At 44.9% G+C, this 15,739-nt stretch overlaps 1 protein-coding gene across 1 annotated transcript in view; it reads right to left on the bottom strand.

The window, feature by feature from the left end:
* The window catches only part of DDB1 (damage specific DNA binding protein 1), a 67,109-nt gene that overhangs the window by 42,568 nt on the left and 8,802 nt on the right, over window positions 1–15,739 (bottom strand). Inside the window, exons 2-4 of the mRNA XM_068260951.1 lie at window positions 3,497–3,645; window positions 977–1,093; window positions 554–890 (exon numbers count right to left, since the gene is read on the bottom strand). Of these exons, the coding sequence (XP_068117052.1) occupies window positions 554–890; window positions 977–1,093; window positions 3,497–3,645 (603 nt within the window). The remainder of the gene's footprint in view (window positions 1–553; window positions 891–976; window positions 1,094–3,496; window positions 3,646–15,739) is intronic.

The raw sequence follows: 15,739 nt of genomic DNA, 5'->3' as shown, positions 1-15,739 counted from the left end.
TGCGCTGTCACACACGTCCTCATGCACGCTCCCATCGCCAGGAGGGTGCAGTAGAGATTTTCTCATACGCCGCCTGCATAGTATGCTCTAGGCGGCAATAGCATAAACGAGGACACGTGTAGCCAGGGCCCCGCAGGAGCAGTTGGCCATCAACAGGCCAGTCGAGGTGAAATCGGAATGTAGCCGCGGCGGAGGACCAGAGGATCGCGAGTACTGCGAGTACACAGGGCGACTGGAGGGGGACGGAAGAAGTGGCAAGTAAGTAAAACTGCCGCAAAATGCCCCATTATCGGCCACGACTTGGCCTAGTCGCCAACCTTTAACCTGGACATACTAGGCTGCGCATGCGCAGTATTGTCTGATCTGCCCCCCTTGTGACCACACCCTCCCCAGCGCCTGCGTTCTCACTGCAAGTGTTCCAGTCTAGACCGCAGTAAAAGAGCAGTGTTTAGCACATGCTTACCCTAGTATGTCCAGGTTACAGTTGGCCAAGTTGTGGCGGATAACAGGTTCTTAAATTCAAACACACCACTCAGTGAATTCCTTCAGTTACCTGCAATCACCATAGAGGCTTCAGCTTCCACATTCTCCTGTTTCCAGGGACCTTTGCTGAACTCCTTTTCTCTTAGGGAGACCTCATAGGTTTTGACATGACGACCCTGGGGGTCCTGGTACACAAAGCAAATGGTGGGAGCTTGACAGCTATAGAGGAACTTGACATCAATGACATGAAGCTCCTCCAGTCGGATGTTAAAAGCCTTTAGCTCTTTGTTATCCCTCTCCAAGGGGATAACTTTGAATAAACCATCGTAAAGGCGCAGACCAATCATTCGGCAGTCAGGATCAATGATGCCAATGATCCCTGTTTCAGAGGGACGGCCAATGCGATCCTACAGACAGGAAACAGTAAAGAAAAACAGAGTGAAAGCTGGCTTACTAACACAATATCAGTGTAACTTGTTGTCCAGCTTCTCACCTGGACGTTGCCATGAGCCCGGGTGATGATGTCAATGCTGTCCCCCGTTTGCTTGTATTCCAGAATGCAGGCATTGTACTTGGCTGTCAGTACGAAGAGGAGATCCTTACTCTCTCCCTGCACATGGCCACACAACACACAATTATTAGACAGAAGTAGCAGCAATTTCCACAACTCAGCTAACCCAGTATCTAAAGACAAGCAACCCTATTCTGGATAATGAGAATGGAAATTTGCAACTTTCGCTCTTTTCTGGAGTTGAATCAGAACAATAGGCCTCTAGATCACCTTTGACAGTCTCTCGTCTAAGCAGTTCTCTTTGCTCTTGATTACGAGTGATCTTGACACACTGCAGAGATTTACAGGCAGCTAATCAATTGGAAGGGAGAGCAGGGCATCGTGGAAATTAAAGTGAGCTCCAAAGACACACCTAGACTATAAGGCAGCCTTTCTCAAACTTTTTACCCTGGAGGAACCCTGCAAATAACTTTTGGGTCTCAAGGAACCCCTGCTAACAATTTTTTAATGTCGAAGAACCCCTACATTTATTTTTCCGGAGGCATGGTCTTTAAAAGTAGGTGAGGCTGTTAATTTTACTCCTATTACACTGACACTCATTATACTGTGCTCATTATTATTCTGACCCACAATTTAGTGCTTCTTTTTAAAGTACCCCCTATTATTATGTGCTGTATTATACTTCCTCCATGATGGGGGAAAATGCCAAGAAACATGCAGAGTCCTTAAGGAACCCTGGTTGAGAAAGCCTGCTATAAGGGCTTGTTCACACCGAGGGCGTTTTGCGCATTTTTTGAGCGCCGGCAACTTTGAAAAATGCCCTGAAATATTTTGTGCAATGGATCCTTATGGGATAGTTCATATCAGTGCGTTTCGTCTGCTTTCCGTTCACAAAAGCGCTGCATGTACCATTTTTGGGGGCGATTTTGCTACAATGGAAGGTATAGGAAAAATGCTCACAATTTTTTTTATTTTTTTTTTTAAATCTGGCAATTGCGTTCGCGTTTTTAGGAATAAATGTATTGTAATTATTATTTTCCAGGTCAAAGAGTTCACTTCCTGACTGACGTCAGGAAATGAAAAAACTGAACCGCTCTGCAAAAGCGCTTACAAAAGCGCTTTGCACAAAATTGTATCTCGCAGTGGAGTGCCGGGAGGGGGGGAAAAGAAAATGCTCAAAAAAAAAAAAAAAAAGGAAAAGAGAAAATATAGAAAAATTGCTGCCATCAGCGATTTTGATTTTAGATGTGAACAAAGCCTCAATGTGTACATTGGTCCCTAGCCTATACTTGGATTTTTCTCTTTAACCCAGTCAACCAATGGACACTTGTGTTAAAAGCAAAAAGCAGAGTTCAGTCAAATGTTAGGATGCATGCAGTGGGAGGACTGAGAAAGCTAAGGATGCAGGATCTCTCAAATATGAATAGTGCCTGGTCACTACCCTGCAGGAAGTGACATCACTGATCATAAAACCCTACAGTAGTTACTGGTATAAGGCCAAGTTCCCATTGGCATTAAAAACATTCTGTTTAGTGGAATGAATCAGAACGGATTCTATTCAAAGCAATAGGATCTGTTTACATTAGTTGGTTCAGAAAGAATTCATCGGGCCATTCTGAAAAGCACAACACAAAAGTGGGCCCTGCACAACTTATCCGAATTGGCCGAACAAAACAGTCTAGACTGCTCACCGCGTACGTTTCGCAAGTTTTAACTCACCCGATGCCATCACATTTATGCTCCTCCACTGCTAGTAGCATCACCGCTCAGTCCACTGTAAGGAGATATACAGATCCGTGCCCAATCAGAAGCACAAGCCTCCCATTGGATTGCAACAGACTAATGAGAATCCTCCCTGGTTTGAGGGAGGAGCCCCATTGGTCTGCTGCAATCCAATGGGTAGCTTAATGCAGCTCCAATCTGTACTTCTCCCATACAGTGGATTTGAGGGGTAGAGGAACGCGAATGCGACGGCAACAGGTATCCTGAGGGTTGGTGACGCGATACCTAATGGAAATACCAGACGAAAAACTGATGCCCAAAATTTAAAAAATCAGTTATTCATCTGGCATAGTGTGAACCAAGCCTAATAGCCAGGAGATGCATGTGATCTTTGTTTGACTCAGCAATAGGGATGGTCAATGAGATGCAATTCATTCTGAATACATACAGGAGTATGCACATTTACGCAGCTTGAAAATGAACCAATCAAATGCCTCTAAGTGGAATCTGATTGGCCAATTTATAAGCTACAAACATTTGCATACACTATTTGCAATATTCCTCTATTAACTTGATTTACATCTCATTGACAATTCCTATTCAGCAGCTGATAACGTGGGCAGCATATGCCACACTAGAAGGGGAGGAGCACTGTGTTCAAATCTAAATATACATAAATACAATTCTCATTGAAAATCTTGTGTTATTCAATAAATCCAAAAAATCTTGTGCTATATAGAATTTAGTTTTTTTATTGCTTTAACACCTGAATGAAATCACCTTGGGTCGGAAGAGCTCCATGACTGCAATCTTGCCGTACATCCCGACTTCTTTCACAGGCCGCAGCCCCTCTGGTGTCACCACATATATCTCCAGCCGTGTGTTCTTTGCTATCAGTAGATTTAGGTCATCTTCAGATGTGAAATGCCCTGCACACAAGAATAAAGAAAAATGAAAATATCCGTAACTCCAGACTATAATCACTGGGCTGCTGCAGTGTCAGGAAGGATGAGTGGGACTATCACAAGACTGCATATAGCTGTCCACAGCCAGTCTGAAACAACCTAATTGTTCATAAAGGAAACCGGAGGTAAAAAAATAAAATAAGAAGACAAACATCCATATCTATAGTCCTAATCCTTGTTTTAACCCAAAATAAAAGTATGGTATTCTAGGATCCCACAGACTACCTTGGCTGAACAATAATTAATTATTCAGCTCCCATAGAGGCAAATCTTGGGATATTTACCTTTTCATCATTTGAAGCGATGGACTCCTAAAGAGAACCAGAGGTTGGTACTTTATATCTTAAGAGAACACGGAGGAATGGTCTGTGCATAATTACATGCCTTTGTGTCTCTGCTGCATCTAGTCCCCCCGGGGTCTGCTTTGCCCCCCTGTAAAAAGTGCCAGGCTAGCGACAATCTCCTTGTCGCTAGCCTTCTATTTACCTGTAGCCTGTCAATAATTGCAGTCTCACCGTCTCTGTGAGCTTCCTCCAATCGTCCTCCAATCCTAAACCGCGACCTGGGAGGTACTTCCTCCTGGGTCGCGGCTTAGCTTCCGGTTGGAGGAAGCTCACGGAGGCAGGTACAGAGGCGAGGGAGTGCGCAACTATTGACAGGCTGCAGGTAAATAGAAAGCTAGCGACAATGAGATTGTCACTAGACTGGCGCTATTTACAGGGGGGCACAGCAGACCCCGGGGGGACTAGAAGCAGGAATACAGAGACACAGAGGCATGTAATTGTAAATGTAATGCACAGAACATGCCTCTATGTTCTCTTAAAGGGAAACTAAACTGAGAGGGATATGTAGGTTTCCTTTTAACCCATTCAGGTTCCGTGGTTTTCACGTGAGAAATGTTCACCTCCCATTCATTAGCCTATAACTTTATCACTACTTATCACAATGAACTGATCTATATCTTGTTTTTTCCGCCACCAATTAGGCTTTCTTTGGGGGGTACATTTTGCTAAGAGCCACTTTACTGTAAACGCATTTTAACAGGAAGAATAAGAAAAAAATGGAAAAATTCATTATTTCTCAGTTTTCAGCCATTATAGTTTTAAAATAATACATGCCTCCATAATTAAAACTCACGTATTGTATTTGCCCATATGTCCCGGTTATTACACCGTTAAAATTATGTCCCTTTCACAATGTATGGAGACAATATTTTATTTGGAAATAAAAGTGCATTTTTTCCATTTTGCATCTATCACTATTTACAAGTTTAAAATAAAAAAAATATAGAAATATTTCATCTTTACATTGATATTGAAAAAGTTTAGACCCTTAGGTAAATATTTACATTTTTTTTTTTTTTTATTGTAATGGTTTTTTTTTTTTATAGTAAACATTTTATTTGGGTAGTTTTGGGAGGGTGGGGGGTAAACAATAGAGTTATAATGTAAATGTGTGTTCATTTTCATTTATTTTTATTTTCAGTTGTAGAATTACTTTTTGGCCACAAGATGGCGGCCATGAGTTTGTTTACATGACGTCACTCTAAGGGCTCGTTTCCACTAGTGCGGTGCGGAATCGCTGCATAGCACCGCTGACGAAATCGCATGCGGATGCGATTCCGCATGCGTTTTTTGCCGCGATTTCGCATGCGATTTCGCATAGGCAGGGTATATGCAATTTTAACCATGTCACTGCCTGTGTCAATTAACATTACTTCCAATGCGAAATCGCGGGAAAAAACGCATGCAAAAAACGCATGCGATTTCCCTATTAAATACATTGCCTGCGATTCGCCTGCATTCCACACGCAGGCGAATTCTGCAGGCCCTACCGTGCAGAAAAATCCTGCACAGAAAAACGCAGAAGAAAACTGACAAGTGGAAACAGGGCCATCCACTTGTATTGGTTATGCGAATCCGCATGCGGACAACGCATGCGGATTCGCTCTAGTGGAAACGGGCCCTGGGCGTAACACACGCTTAGAGTGGCGCATCGGGGAGGGAACGGCCAGAAAAGGCGCAGCTTCCGAGAGAAGCTGTCGCTTTTTCAGCGGGGGAGAGGAATCAGTGATCGGGCACCATTGCCCGATACATTGATTCCCTGGCTACCGAATCCGCGGCCGGGAGTGCGCATGCACGCGCGCGATCGGCCGCGGGGGCGCGCGGTAGCGCACATGGTACCTGGGCGTAGTTTCTACGTCCAGGAACCAAAATAGGTTAAACAATACCGGTTGACTGGTAGTCCTGCTGATCTCTTTAGCTGCAGTAGTGGCTGAATCACAGACCTGAAACAAGCATGCAGCTAATCCAGTCTGACTTCAGTCAGAGCACCTGATCTGCATGCTTGTTCATTGGCTGTGGCTGAAAGTATTAGATACACAGGATCAGCAGGAGAGTCAGGCAACCGGTATTTTTTTAAAAGGAAAAATCCATATCCTTCTCAGTTTAGGTTCCCTTTAAGATATAAAATATCTTTAAATGTTCTCTTTTAAGAGAACCTTAAGTGAGAGGGATATGAAGGCTGACATATTCATTTAATTTTAACCTCCCTGGCAGTAACCCCGATTCAAGCTTGGGGTTGAAAATCCACATCTCAGACCGGTAACCCCAAGCTAGACTTGTGGTGACCACTACAAGATCTATGCAGAGTATAGCGCGCAACAGACCTTTTCACTCACCTCCCAGGGGATCCAAACACCAGCAGCCATTCTTCTTCCTGTCCTCTGGGGCTGTGCATCCCCCTGGTGAGATCACCTCCAGGCGCCATGACGACAGACAGCAATCTTACAACTGGGTTACATTGCCACCCGGAGTACGGAGGGAGAACTGAAGCGATGGATCCTAGGGAGGTAAGTGCAGGGGCTAACGCAGGCTTTCTGGAGGGCTGATTGTTTCAAATGCTGACCAACAAAAAAAAGTCCTTTTTCCTGTCTCACGAGACTGCAAATGCAGCCAACAGACCTGCCCAACTTTTCCGCATGGTTGACAATCCTTTGTCAAACCTTCACAGGACCTGTGCGAGAAATTTGCCCACTTCTTGTCAGACAAAGTCTCCTCCATACGGTCTGCCATACAATTTACAGCCCCGGAAACCTATGCAGAGCCATATAATGGATGCAAAAATAGCCTACCACCATGGTCTGATTTCAAGGTTATCACTGAAAAAGACATCTTGGATATCCTCTCAAACCTTCGCCAGACTACCTGCGATCTGGACCCTGGCCCCACTAAGTTCATGTTGAAATGCCCTGAGCCATTTACACTAACATATCACAAAATAGTCAACAGCTCCTTACAAGAAGGGTGGTTTCCCTCTTGTCTGAAAGAAGCAATCGTCAGGCCACTACTCAAGAAACCATCCTTCGACCCAGACGCTCTAAATAGCTACAGTCTCAAACCTCCCCTTTCTGGGGAAAATTATTGAAAAGCATCCTTGACCCTCTTTAACCTCCTTGCCGGTAATGACGAGCTCAGCTGGTCCATTATCGCCGGAGGACGCCGCTCAGGCCCTGGTGGGCCGATTTTCATAATTTTTTTTAATACACTAGCACTTTGCTAGCTGCGTGTCTACCTTGATCATCGCCGCCAATGCGCCGCTACCCGCCGCGTTACAGGCCCCCCCGAGACCCCGTGCACAGCCTGGCCAATCAGTGCCAGGCAGCACTGAGGGGTGGATCGGGACTCCCGATGATCACGATCTGCGCCATGGCGACGGGGGAAGCCCTAAAGGAAATCCCGTTCAGAACGGGATTTCCTTATGGGAAGACGGTGCGGCGAAAAGTAAAAAAAAAAATAGTGCTGTGCATCCACCTTGGCGCATTTAATAGAACGCCAGGGTGGTTAATCTGGCTTCAGGAAATAGCACAGCTGTGAAACAGCCCTCACCCAGATTTGCAATGATCTGCTCATGGCAAGAGACAAAGGCCAATGTGCCATCCTGATTTTGCTCGACCTCTCAGAGGCTTTTGACACAGTTGATCATGAAATCTTGCTTAACAGGCTACAAGAGTACTGTGGCATAGATGGCATTGTTCTCCGGTGGTTCAACTCCTTACTGGCTGGCAGAACACAAAGGGTAGCCTTATGGCCCTTCCTCTCCAACCCTGTACCACTAAAATATGGTGTACCCCAGGGCGCAAGATTATCCCCTTTACTTTTCAGAAGAAGGAGAGAGAGGAGAGGAGGCCGGCACTGCAGTCAATCATTTATTCCATGGTGCAAAAAAATGACATGCAGAAAAATACATTAGTGCAAACATGTGACATACCGGTCTTGAAGGCTATGTGGGTAGCGGTGGGTGCTGGGCACTATATGCCTGACGGCCGTTTCGCGCAACAATGCGCTTCCACGGAGGCTCTAATGCGGGCTGGCTGGGTATTAAATATACTCTAAAGCCAGCGTTCGGCGTATCTGCGCCGATAGAAACCGCCCACTTCCTGTAAAGACTCCCAATAGTATGCTGGAACGCATATACATACCAGCTGGGACTTCCTGGCCATCGGCACTTCCTTAATACGGATGTCCGAACAGGCCACACTTATTAGGTGGCTGTTTGATACTATTGTATGCAGAGGAGAGCGTAAGGCAGGATATGCGCCATCTAGTGTTCAGAAATCTAATTACAGTGTAAAAACCAAATACACAGTGAAATTATTGTGACATTAATTGTAATCTAAGGGCAAATTATTGCCTAAATAGTGATAGTGTGTATTTTTGTTAAATTGTGTTTCTCACATTTTTATATAAGCTAAAGTGCTAATGCATAAATATATATTATTAATATTAATATTTATATGAAAAAAGGTGAACAAACAAGGACAGTGGGCTTAAAGAGACACTGAAGCGAAAAAAAAAATATGATATAGTGAATTGGTTGTGTACTATGAATAATTACTAGAAGATTAGCAACAAAGAAAATATTCTCATACTTTTATTTTCAGGTATATAGTGTGTTTTCTAACATTGCATTATTCTATAATATGTGCAGATCACACAACACACAGCATTTAAAATGAGTCTTTCAGAGCAGTCTGTGAACTAATGACCTCTCCTCTAGCAGAGGAAAAGTAAATAGTCCAGGAACAGTTGAGATAATAAAAGTCAGAATACAGCCCTCTCCACAACTAACTTAGTCAGAGAGCTTAATGGCTTGTTTGCATAGAGATAACAACTGGAGTTTCTCAACTCTTCCTGTACTGGAAACAATTACACTGATGTATCTGATCTTAAGGTTTTATTTCTTAGCTGTGCTACACATACAAATCATAATATCATCAATTTTTTTTTCGCTTCAGTGTCTCTTTAAAAAGGAAGACACCTTAATTATAAGGTGTGTTCTCAATGAGAGTTAAAAATTGGAGAGATTAGGGAGTATGGAGGGAAGGACGGATCGACCTACTCTGCAAAAGTTTATTTACTTATATAATAAGGGAATAGGTTTTTAGAGGTAAAAGGGAAGGATGCAGCTTTCCTTTTAACGTATCCAAAGGGAGCATATGGAGTGGACTTTGGTCCGCTCCATATTGGGGGGATTACAACAAAGGTAAGGGTCATCTGATCAAGGGCACAGCTGTTGGGCAAGTGTCCATTATATATTAAGGATCCAAAAAACAAGATAAATCAGTGTAGTCATTGAGACCCAAAGGGCCCATGGCGTCCGTGCATATTATAAGGAGCACTTCTTCCCTTTTGAGTTTCCTTTCCCTGTCCCCTCCTCGAGACAGGGGCGGCACCTGTAGGATACTTGCAAAAGTCATCAGTTTTCTATCTCCTTGGTGGACGTCTCTCATATGTTTAATTAATCGTGGGGACCCGTGCCCTGATTTTATAGAATTAAAGTGCTCCCTAAACCTTCTGCTGACTGCTCTGGTGTTTTCTCCTACATAAAAAACGGCCACAGGGGCACCATATAGTATAGACGAAATCCGTTTGGCAGGTGTAGAACGATTTCACAGAGCGTCGCAGTGGTCCCAATTGATAATTGGTGCCGATACGCATTTGGGTGCAAGAAATACAGTGGCCGCATTTATGGTTGCCCTGTGGTCGAAATTGTCTTAACCATATTTCCTCTCTGGGGCTGTGAAACTCACTTCTACTAATAAGGGATCCTATTGTGAGGGCCCGTTTAAATGAGAACAAAGGTCCATCGTTCACAAGGATTTTAAGTAGAGGATCTCGGGTAAGAATCTCCCAGTTTTTTGTAATTACATTTTTAATTTGGTTCGCCATTCCAGTATAGTCGAATGAGAACAGAGCTTTTCCAGCTGTAGAGTCATTTTTCCTTCTGGTGCTCGTAATGAGAGTATATCTATTCAATCTGTAGGCTTTCTTAAAGGGAATGTCCAAGCAAAATAAAAAAAAATGAGTTTTACTTACCTGGAGCTTCTACCAGCCCCATGCAGCCATCCTGTGCCCTCGTAGTCACTCACTGCTGCTCCAGTCCCCCGCTGGCAGCTTGCCGACCTCGGAGGTCGGCGGGACGCATTGCGTACATTTTTATGCATTCCCGCTAGTGCAGGAACATTAACACATACATTTTTACGCATTACTGGTTCAATGCGTAAAAATGTACGCATTGAACCAGCAACGCGTAAAAATGTATGTGTTAATGTTCCTGCACTAGCGGGAATGCGTAAAAATGTATGCAATGCGGCCCGCCGACCTCTGAGGTCGGCAAGCTGCCAGCGGGGGACTGGAGCAGCAGTGAGTGACTACGAGGGCACAGGATGGCTGCATGGGGCTGGTAGAAGCCCCAGGTAAGTGAAACTCATTTTTTTATTTTGCTTGAACCTTCCCTTTAAAGGCGTTAAAAGTGAATGCTGTTAACGAGCCAACCCCGCCATTGCCACCTAACACCAACCCTGTGTTCACTCCACTGGCTACTGATAAAATGGAGAATTTTGTTTAAGATTGGCTTACTGACATTCAAATCCTTGCACAATCTGGGCCCTGAAAATCTAAAGGACTTGCTGCAACTGCATCACACCGCCACAATCTTAGATCAAAAGTATGTAACACCTTGGTCACCCCAGAGTCCACCTCAAAACCTTTGGAGACAGAGCCTTCTGTCATGCTGCCCCTAGACTTTGGAACTCCCTGCCACACGCAATTAGGATAGCACCATCCCTGGAAGCATTTAAGTCTAAACTGAAAACCCACCTTTTCAGTCTGGCATATATGAACCCCTGACTATCGCCTCTGTAACACAGTCCAGCCTGCAACCCTGTATTGATCTGAGAAACAACTATGCGCTTTGAGTCCTATGGGAGAAAAGCACTTTACAAATGTTTACAAATTTTATTGTATTGTTTAGCGGTTTTAGGGTCTAAAAGCATGCAAAAAATGCACTGCTTTTAGACCCTAAAATCTAGAAGCAATCAGGGAGGTTAAAGAGAACCCGAGGTGGGTTTGAAGAATATTATCTGCATACAGAGGCTGGATCTGCCTATACAGCCCAGCCTCTGTTGCTATCCCAAACCCCCCTAAGGTCCCCCTGCACTCTGCAATCCCTCATAAATCACAGCCACGCTGCTGACAAACAGCTTGTCAGAGCTGGCTGTGTTTATCTCTATAGTGTCAGTCTGCTGCTTTCCCCGCCTCCTGCAGAACTCCAGTCCCCGCCTGCATCCCTTCCCTCCCTGCTGATTGGAGGGAAGGGATGGGGGCAGGGACCGGAGCTATGCAGGAGGCGGGGGAGCAGCTGAGACTGACACTACAGATGTAAAACACAGCCTCAAAGCATGGCTGTGATTTATGAGGGATTGCAGAGTGCAGGGGGACCTTAGTGGGGTTTGGGATAGCAACAGAGGCTGGGCTGTATAGGTAGATCCAGCCTCTGTATGCAGATAACATTCTTTAAACACACCTCGGGTTCTCTTTAAATACCAATTGCCTAGACAGCCAGCTGATCTTCTGTGTCTAATACGTTTAAGGTGGCCATACACTGGCCCGATTCGCCGCCGTTTCGACAGCAGATTCGATCACTGGGATCGAATCTGCTGCCAATCGTTCGCGCTACAGTAAAGGTACAGTAAAGGTAGCCATACGATCCCTCTCTGATCAGATTCGATCAGATAGGGATCTGTCAGTTGGTCGAATCTGATGGCAAATCGACCAGTGTATGGCTACCTTTAGCCATAGACCCTGATCAAGCATGCAACAGATCAGATTTTTCTGATAAAAATCTGACAAGATTAGCTGCAGACTTATTTTAGGTTTATGATTAATGTTTTGTACACACCATGCAATTTCCAATGCGATCCAAGGGTCGAAATAATTTCCGATAGGTTAGATCAGGTTTCCAATCGATTTTGTACAGAAGTGATTGGAAAAGTGATCGGAAAAACAAATCAAAAACCTCATCGGATCTGTCAGAGATTATCAATTAAACCTGCCAATCTGACCAGGGCTGTGGAGTCGGTACAAAAATCTTCCAACTCCGGCTCCTCAGTTTATGAAACCACCGACTCCGATTCTGGGTACCCAAAAATTGCTCTGACTCCTCGACTCCGACGCCTTAGTCTAATACTTACCAGGGCTGTGGATTTTGTACAAATATCATCCAACTCCGACATTTATGAAATCACCGATTCCAACTCTGGATACCCAAAATAGTTTCGACTCTGACTCCAAAGCCCTGGATCTGACAGGAAATTGCATGATGTGTGTCAGGCATTATACATTACTGATGGCAGAATTAATAGCAAAACTGCTGCGCAACTGGCTTTGTTTAAAGGGAAATAACTAGGACAGCCTCCATATCCCTCTCACTCCAGGTGTGCCTTAAGGTTAAAACAGAAATTGCTCACAAGTACATTGCACCCTCGAATAGAGAGTGCATAATGTGCAGAACATTTGTTGCCTGCAGCAAATTCTGCAGCAAGCAAAGACATCTGCCTCCCAATCTCCTGTTTCTCTCACCCCCTGGATGTTGAAAAGTTCATGACGAGGATTCAAGTTCCGGAGGACAATGTGGTGGGAAGTTCAAGTTCCGGAGGACAATGTGGTGGGAAGTTCAAGTTCCGGAGGACAATGTGGTGGGAAGTTCAAGTTCCGGAGGACAATGTGGTGGGAAGTTCAAGTTCCGGAGGACAATGTGGTGGGAAGTTCAAGTTCCGGAGGACAATGTGGTGGGAAGTTCAAGTTCCGGAGGACAATGTGGTGGGAAGTTCAAGTTCCGGAGGACAATGTGGTGGGAAGTTCAAGTTCCGGAGGACAATGTGGTGGGAAGTTCAAGTTCCGGAGGACAATGTGGTGGGAAGTTCAAGTTCCGGAGGACAATGTGGTGGGAAGTTCAAGTTCCGGAGGACAATGTGGTGGGAAGTTCAAGTTCCGGAGGACAATGTGGTGGGAAGTTCAAGTTCCGGAGGACAATGTGGTGGGAAGTTCAAGTTCCGGAGGACAATGTGGTGGGAAGTTCAAGTTCCGGAGGACAATGTGGTGGGAAGTTCAAGTTCCGGAGGACAATGTGGTGGGAAGTTCAAGTTCCGGAGGACAATGTGGTGGGAAGTTCAAGTTCCGGAGGACAATGTGGTGGGAAGTTCAAGTTCCGGAGGACAATGTGGTGGGAAGTTCAAGTTCCGGAGGACAATGTGGTGGGAAGTTCAAGTTCCGGAGGACAATGTGGTGGGAAGTTCAAGTTCCGGAGGACAATGTGGTGGGAAGTTCAAGTTCCGGAGGACAATGTGGTGGGAAGTTCAAGTTCCGGAGGACAATGTGGTGGGAAGTTCAAGTTCCGGAGGACAATGTGGTGGGAAGTTCAAGTTCCGGAGGACAATGTGGTGGGAAGTTCAAGTTCCGGAGGACAATGTGGTGGAACGTTCAAGTTCCGGAGGACAATGTGGTGGAACGTTCAAGTTCCGGAGGACAATGTGGTGGAACGTTCAAGTTCCGGAGGACAATGTGGTGGAACGTTCAAGTTCCGGAGGACAATGTGGTGGAACGTTCAAGTTCCGGAGGACAATGTGGTGGAACGTTCAAGTTCCGGAGGACAATGTGGTGGAACGTTCAAGTTCCGGAGGACAATGTGGTGGAACGTTCAAGTTCCGGAGGACAATGTGGTGGAACGTTCAAGTTCCGGAGGACAATGTGGTGGAACGTTCAAGTTCCGGAGGACAATGTGGTGGAACGTTCAAGTTCCGGAGGACAATGTGGTGGAACGTTCAAGTTCCGGAGGACAATGTGGTGGAACGTTCAAGTTCCGGAGGACAATGTAGTGGAACGTTCAAGTTCCGGAGGACAATGTAGTGGAACGTTCAAGTTCCGGAGGACAATGTAGTGGAACGTTCAAGTTCCGGAGGACAATGTAGTGGAACGTTCAAGTTCCGGAGGACAATGTAGTGGAACGTTCAAGTTCCGGAGGACAATGTAGTGGAACGTTCAAGTTCCGGAGGACAATGTAGTGGAACGTTCAAGTTCCGGAGGACAATGTAGTGGAACGTTCAAGTTCCGGAGGACAATGTAGTGGAACGTTCAAGTTCCGGAGGACAATGTAGTGGAACGTTCAAGTTCCGGAGGACAATGTAGTGGAACGTTCAAGTTCCGGAGGACAATGTAGTGGAACGTTCAAGTTCCGGAGGACAATGTAGTGGAACGTTCAAGTTCCGGAGGACAATGTAGTGGAACGTTCAAGTTCCGGAGGACAATGTAGTGGAACGTTCAAGTTCCGGAGGACAATGTAGTGGAACGTTCAAGTTCCGGAGGACAATGTAGTGGAACGTTCAAGTTCCGGAGGACAATGTAGTGGAACGTTCAAGTTCCGGAGGACAAAGTAGTGGAACGTTCAAGTTCCGGAGGACAATGTAGTGGAACGTTCAAGTTCCGGAGGACAATGTAGTGGAACGTTCAAGTTCCGGAGGACAATGTAGTGGAACGTTCAAGTTCCGGAGGACAATGTAGTGGAACGTTCAAGTTCCGGAGGACAATGTAGTGGAACGTTCAAGTTCCGGAGGACAATGTAGTGGAACGTTCAAGTTCCGGAGGACAATGTAGTGGAACGTTCAAGTTCCGGAGGACAATGTAGTGGAACGTTCAAGTTCCGGAGGACAATGTAGTGGAACGTTCAAGTTCCGGAGGACAATGTAGTGGAACGTTCAAGTTCCGGAGGACAATGTAGTGGAACGTTCAAGTTCCGGAGGACAATGTAGTGGAACGTTCAAGTTCCGGAGGACAATGTAGTGGAACGTTCAAGTTCCGGAGGACAATGTAGTGGAACGTTCAAGTTCCGGAGGACAATGTAGTGGAACGTTCAAGTTCCGGAGGACAATGTAGTGGAACGTTCAAGTTCTGGAGGACAATGTAGTGGAAAATTCATGTTCTGGAGCATAATGTAGTTGAAAATTCATATTCTGGAGCATAATGTAGTTGAAAATTCATATTCTAGAGGATAATGTAGTGGAAAATTCATATTCTAGAGGATAATGTAGTGGAAAATTCATATTCTGGAGGATAATGTAGTGGAAAATTCATATTCTGGAGGATAATGTAGTGGAAAATCCATATTCTGGAGGATAATGTAGTGGAAAGTTCATATTCTGGAGGATAATGTAGTGGAAAGTTCATATTCTGGAGGATAATGTAGTGGAAAATTCATATTCTGGAGGATAATGTAGTGGAAAATTCATATTCTGGAGGATAATGTAGAGAAGAGTTGGACATCAGCAATAAATAAGCCTTACAACAAGTACTGAAGGGACGGTTCACTGGTGGGCTAGGTGCCAGGGCCTTAATGGTTCTGGTGCGTATGTGAGAGTGAAGACTATAAGCCACAACACAGGAGTATATAGTAACAGTGCATGAAAATGCACTACACCAATGCAGTGTATAATATACAGCATAGCTTACAGCATAAAATTTATACGAGAGCAGACATTGTCCAATTGCCTTTATTGCCCATGATCAACATAACTGTGACATACCAGAACACCTGATTGAACATTCCTGTAGTCACTACATATGTGGGGAGGTAGGTTATTTGCTGACATTGCTTATTGGGGAGGTCAAAAGCAATCCCATGATCTTTTTGTAATATACCTGACTGCTATTCCCAAGATAAAGTA

This window comes from Hyperolius riggenbachi, chromosome 11 (assembly GCF_040937935.1).
Source record: "Hyperolius riggenbachi isolate aHypRig1 chromosome 11, aHypRig1.pri, whole genome shotgun sequence".
NCBI lineage: Eukaryota > Metazoa > Chordata > Amphibia > Anura > Hyperoliidae > Hyperolius > Hyperolius riggenbachi.
This window is presented reverse-complemented; position numbering and strand designations above follow the sequence as displayed.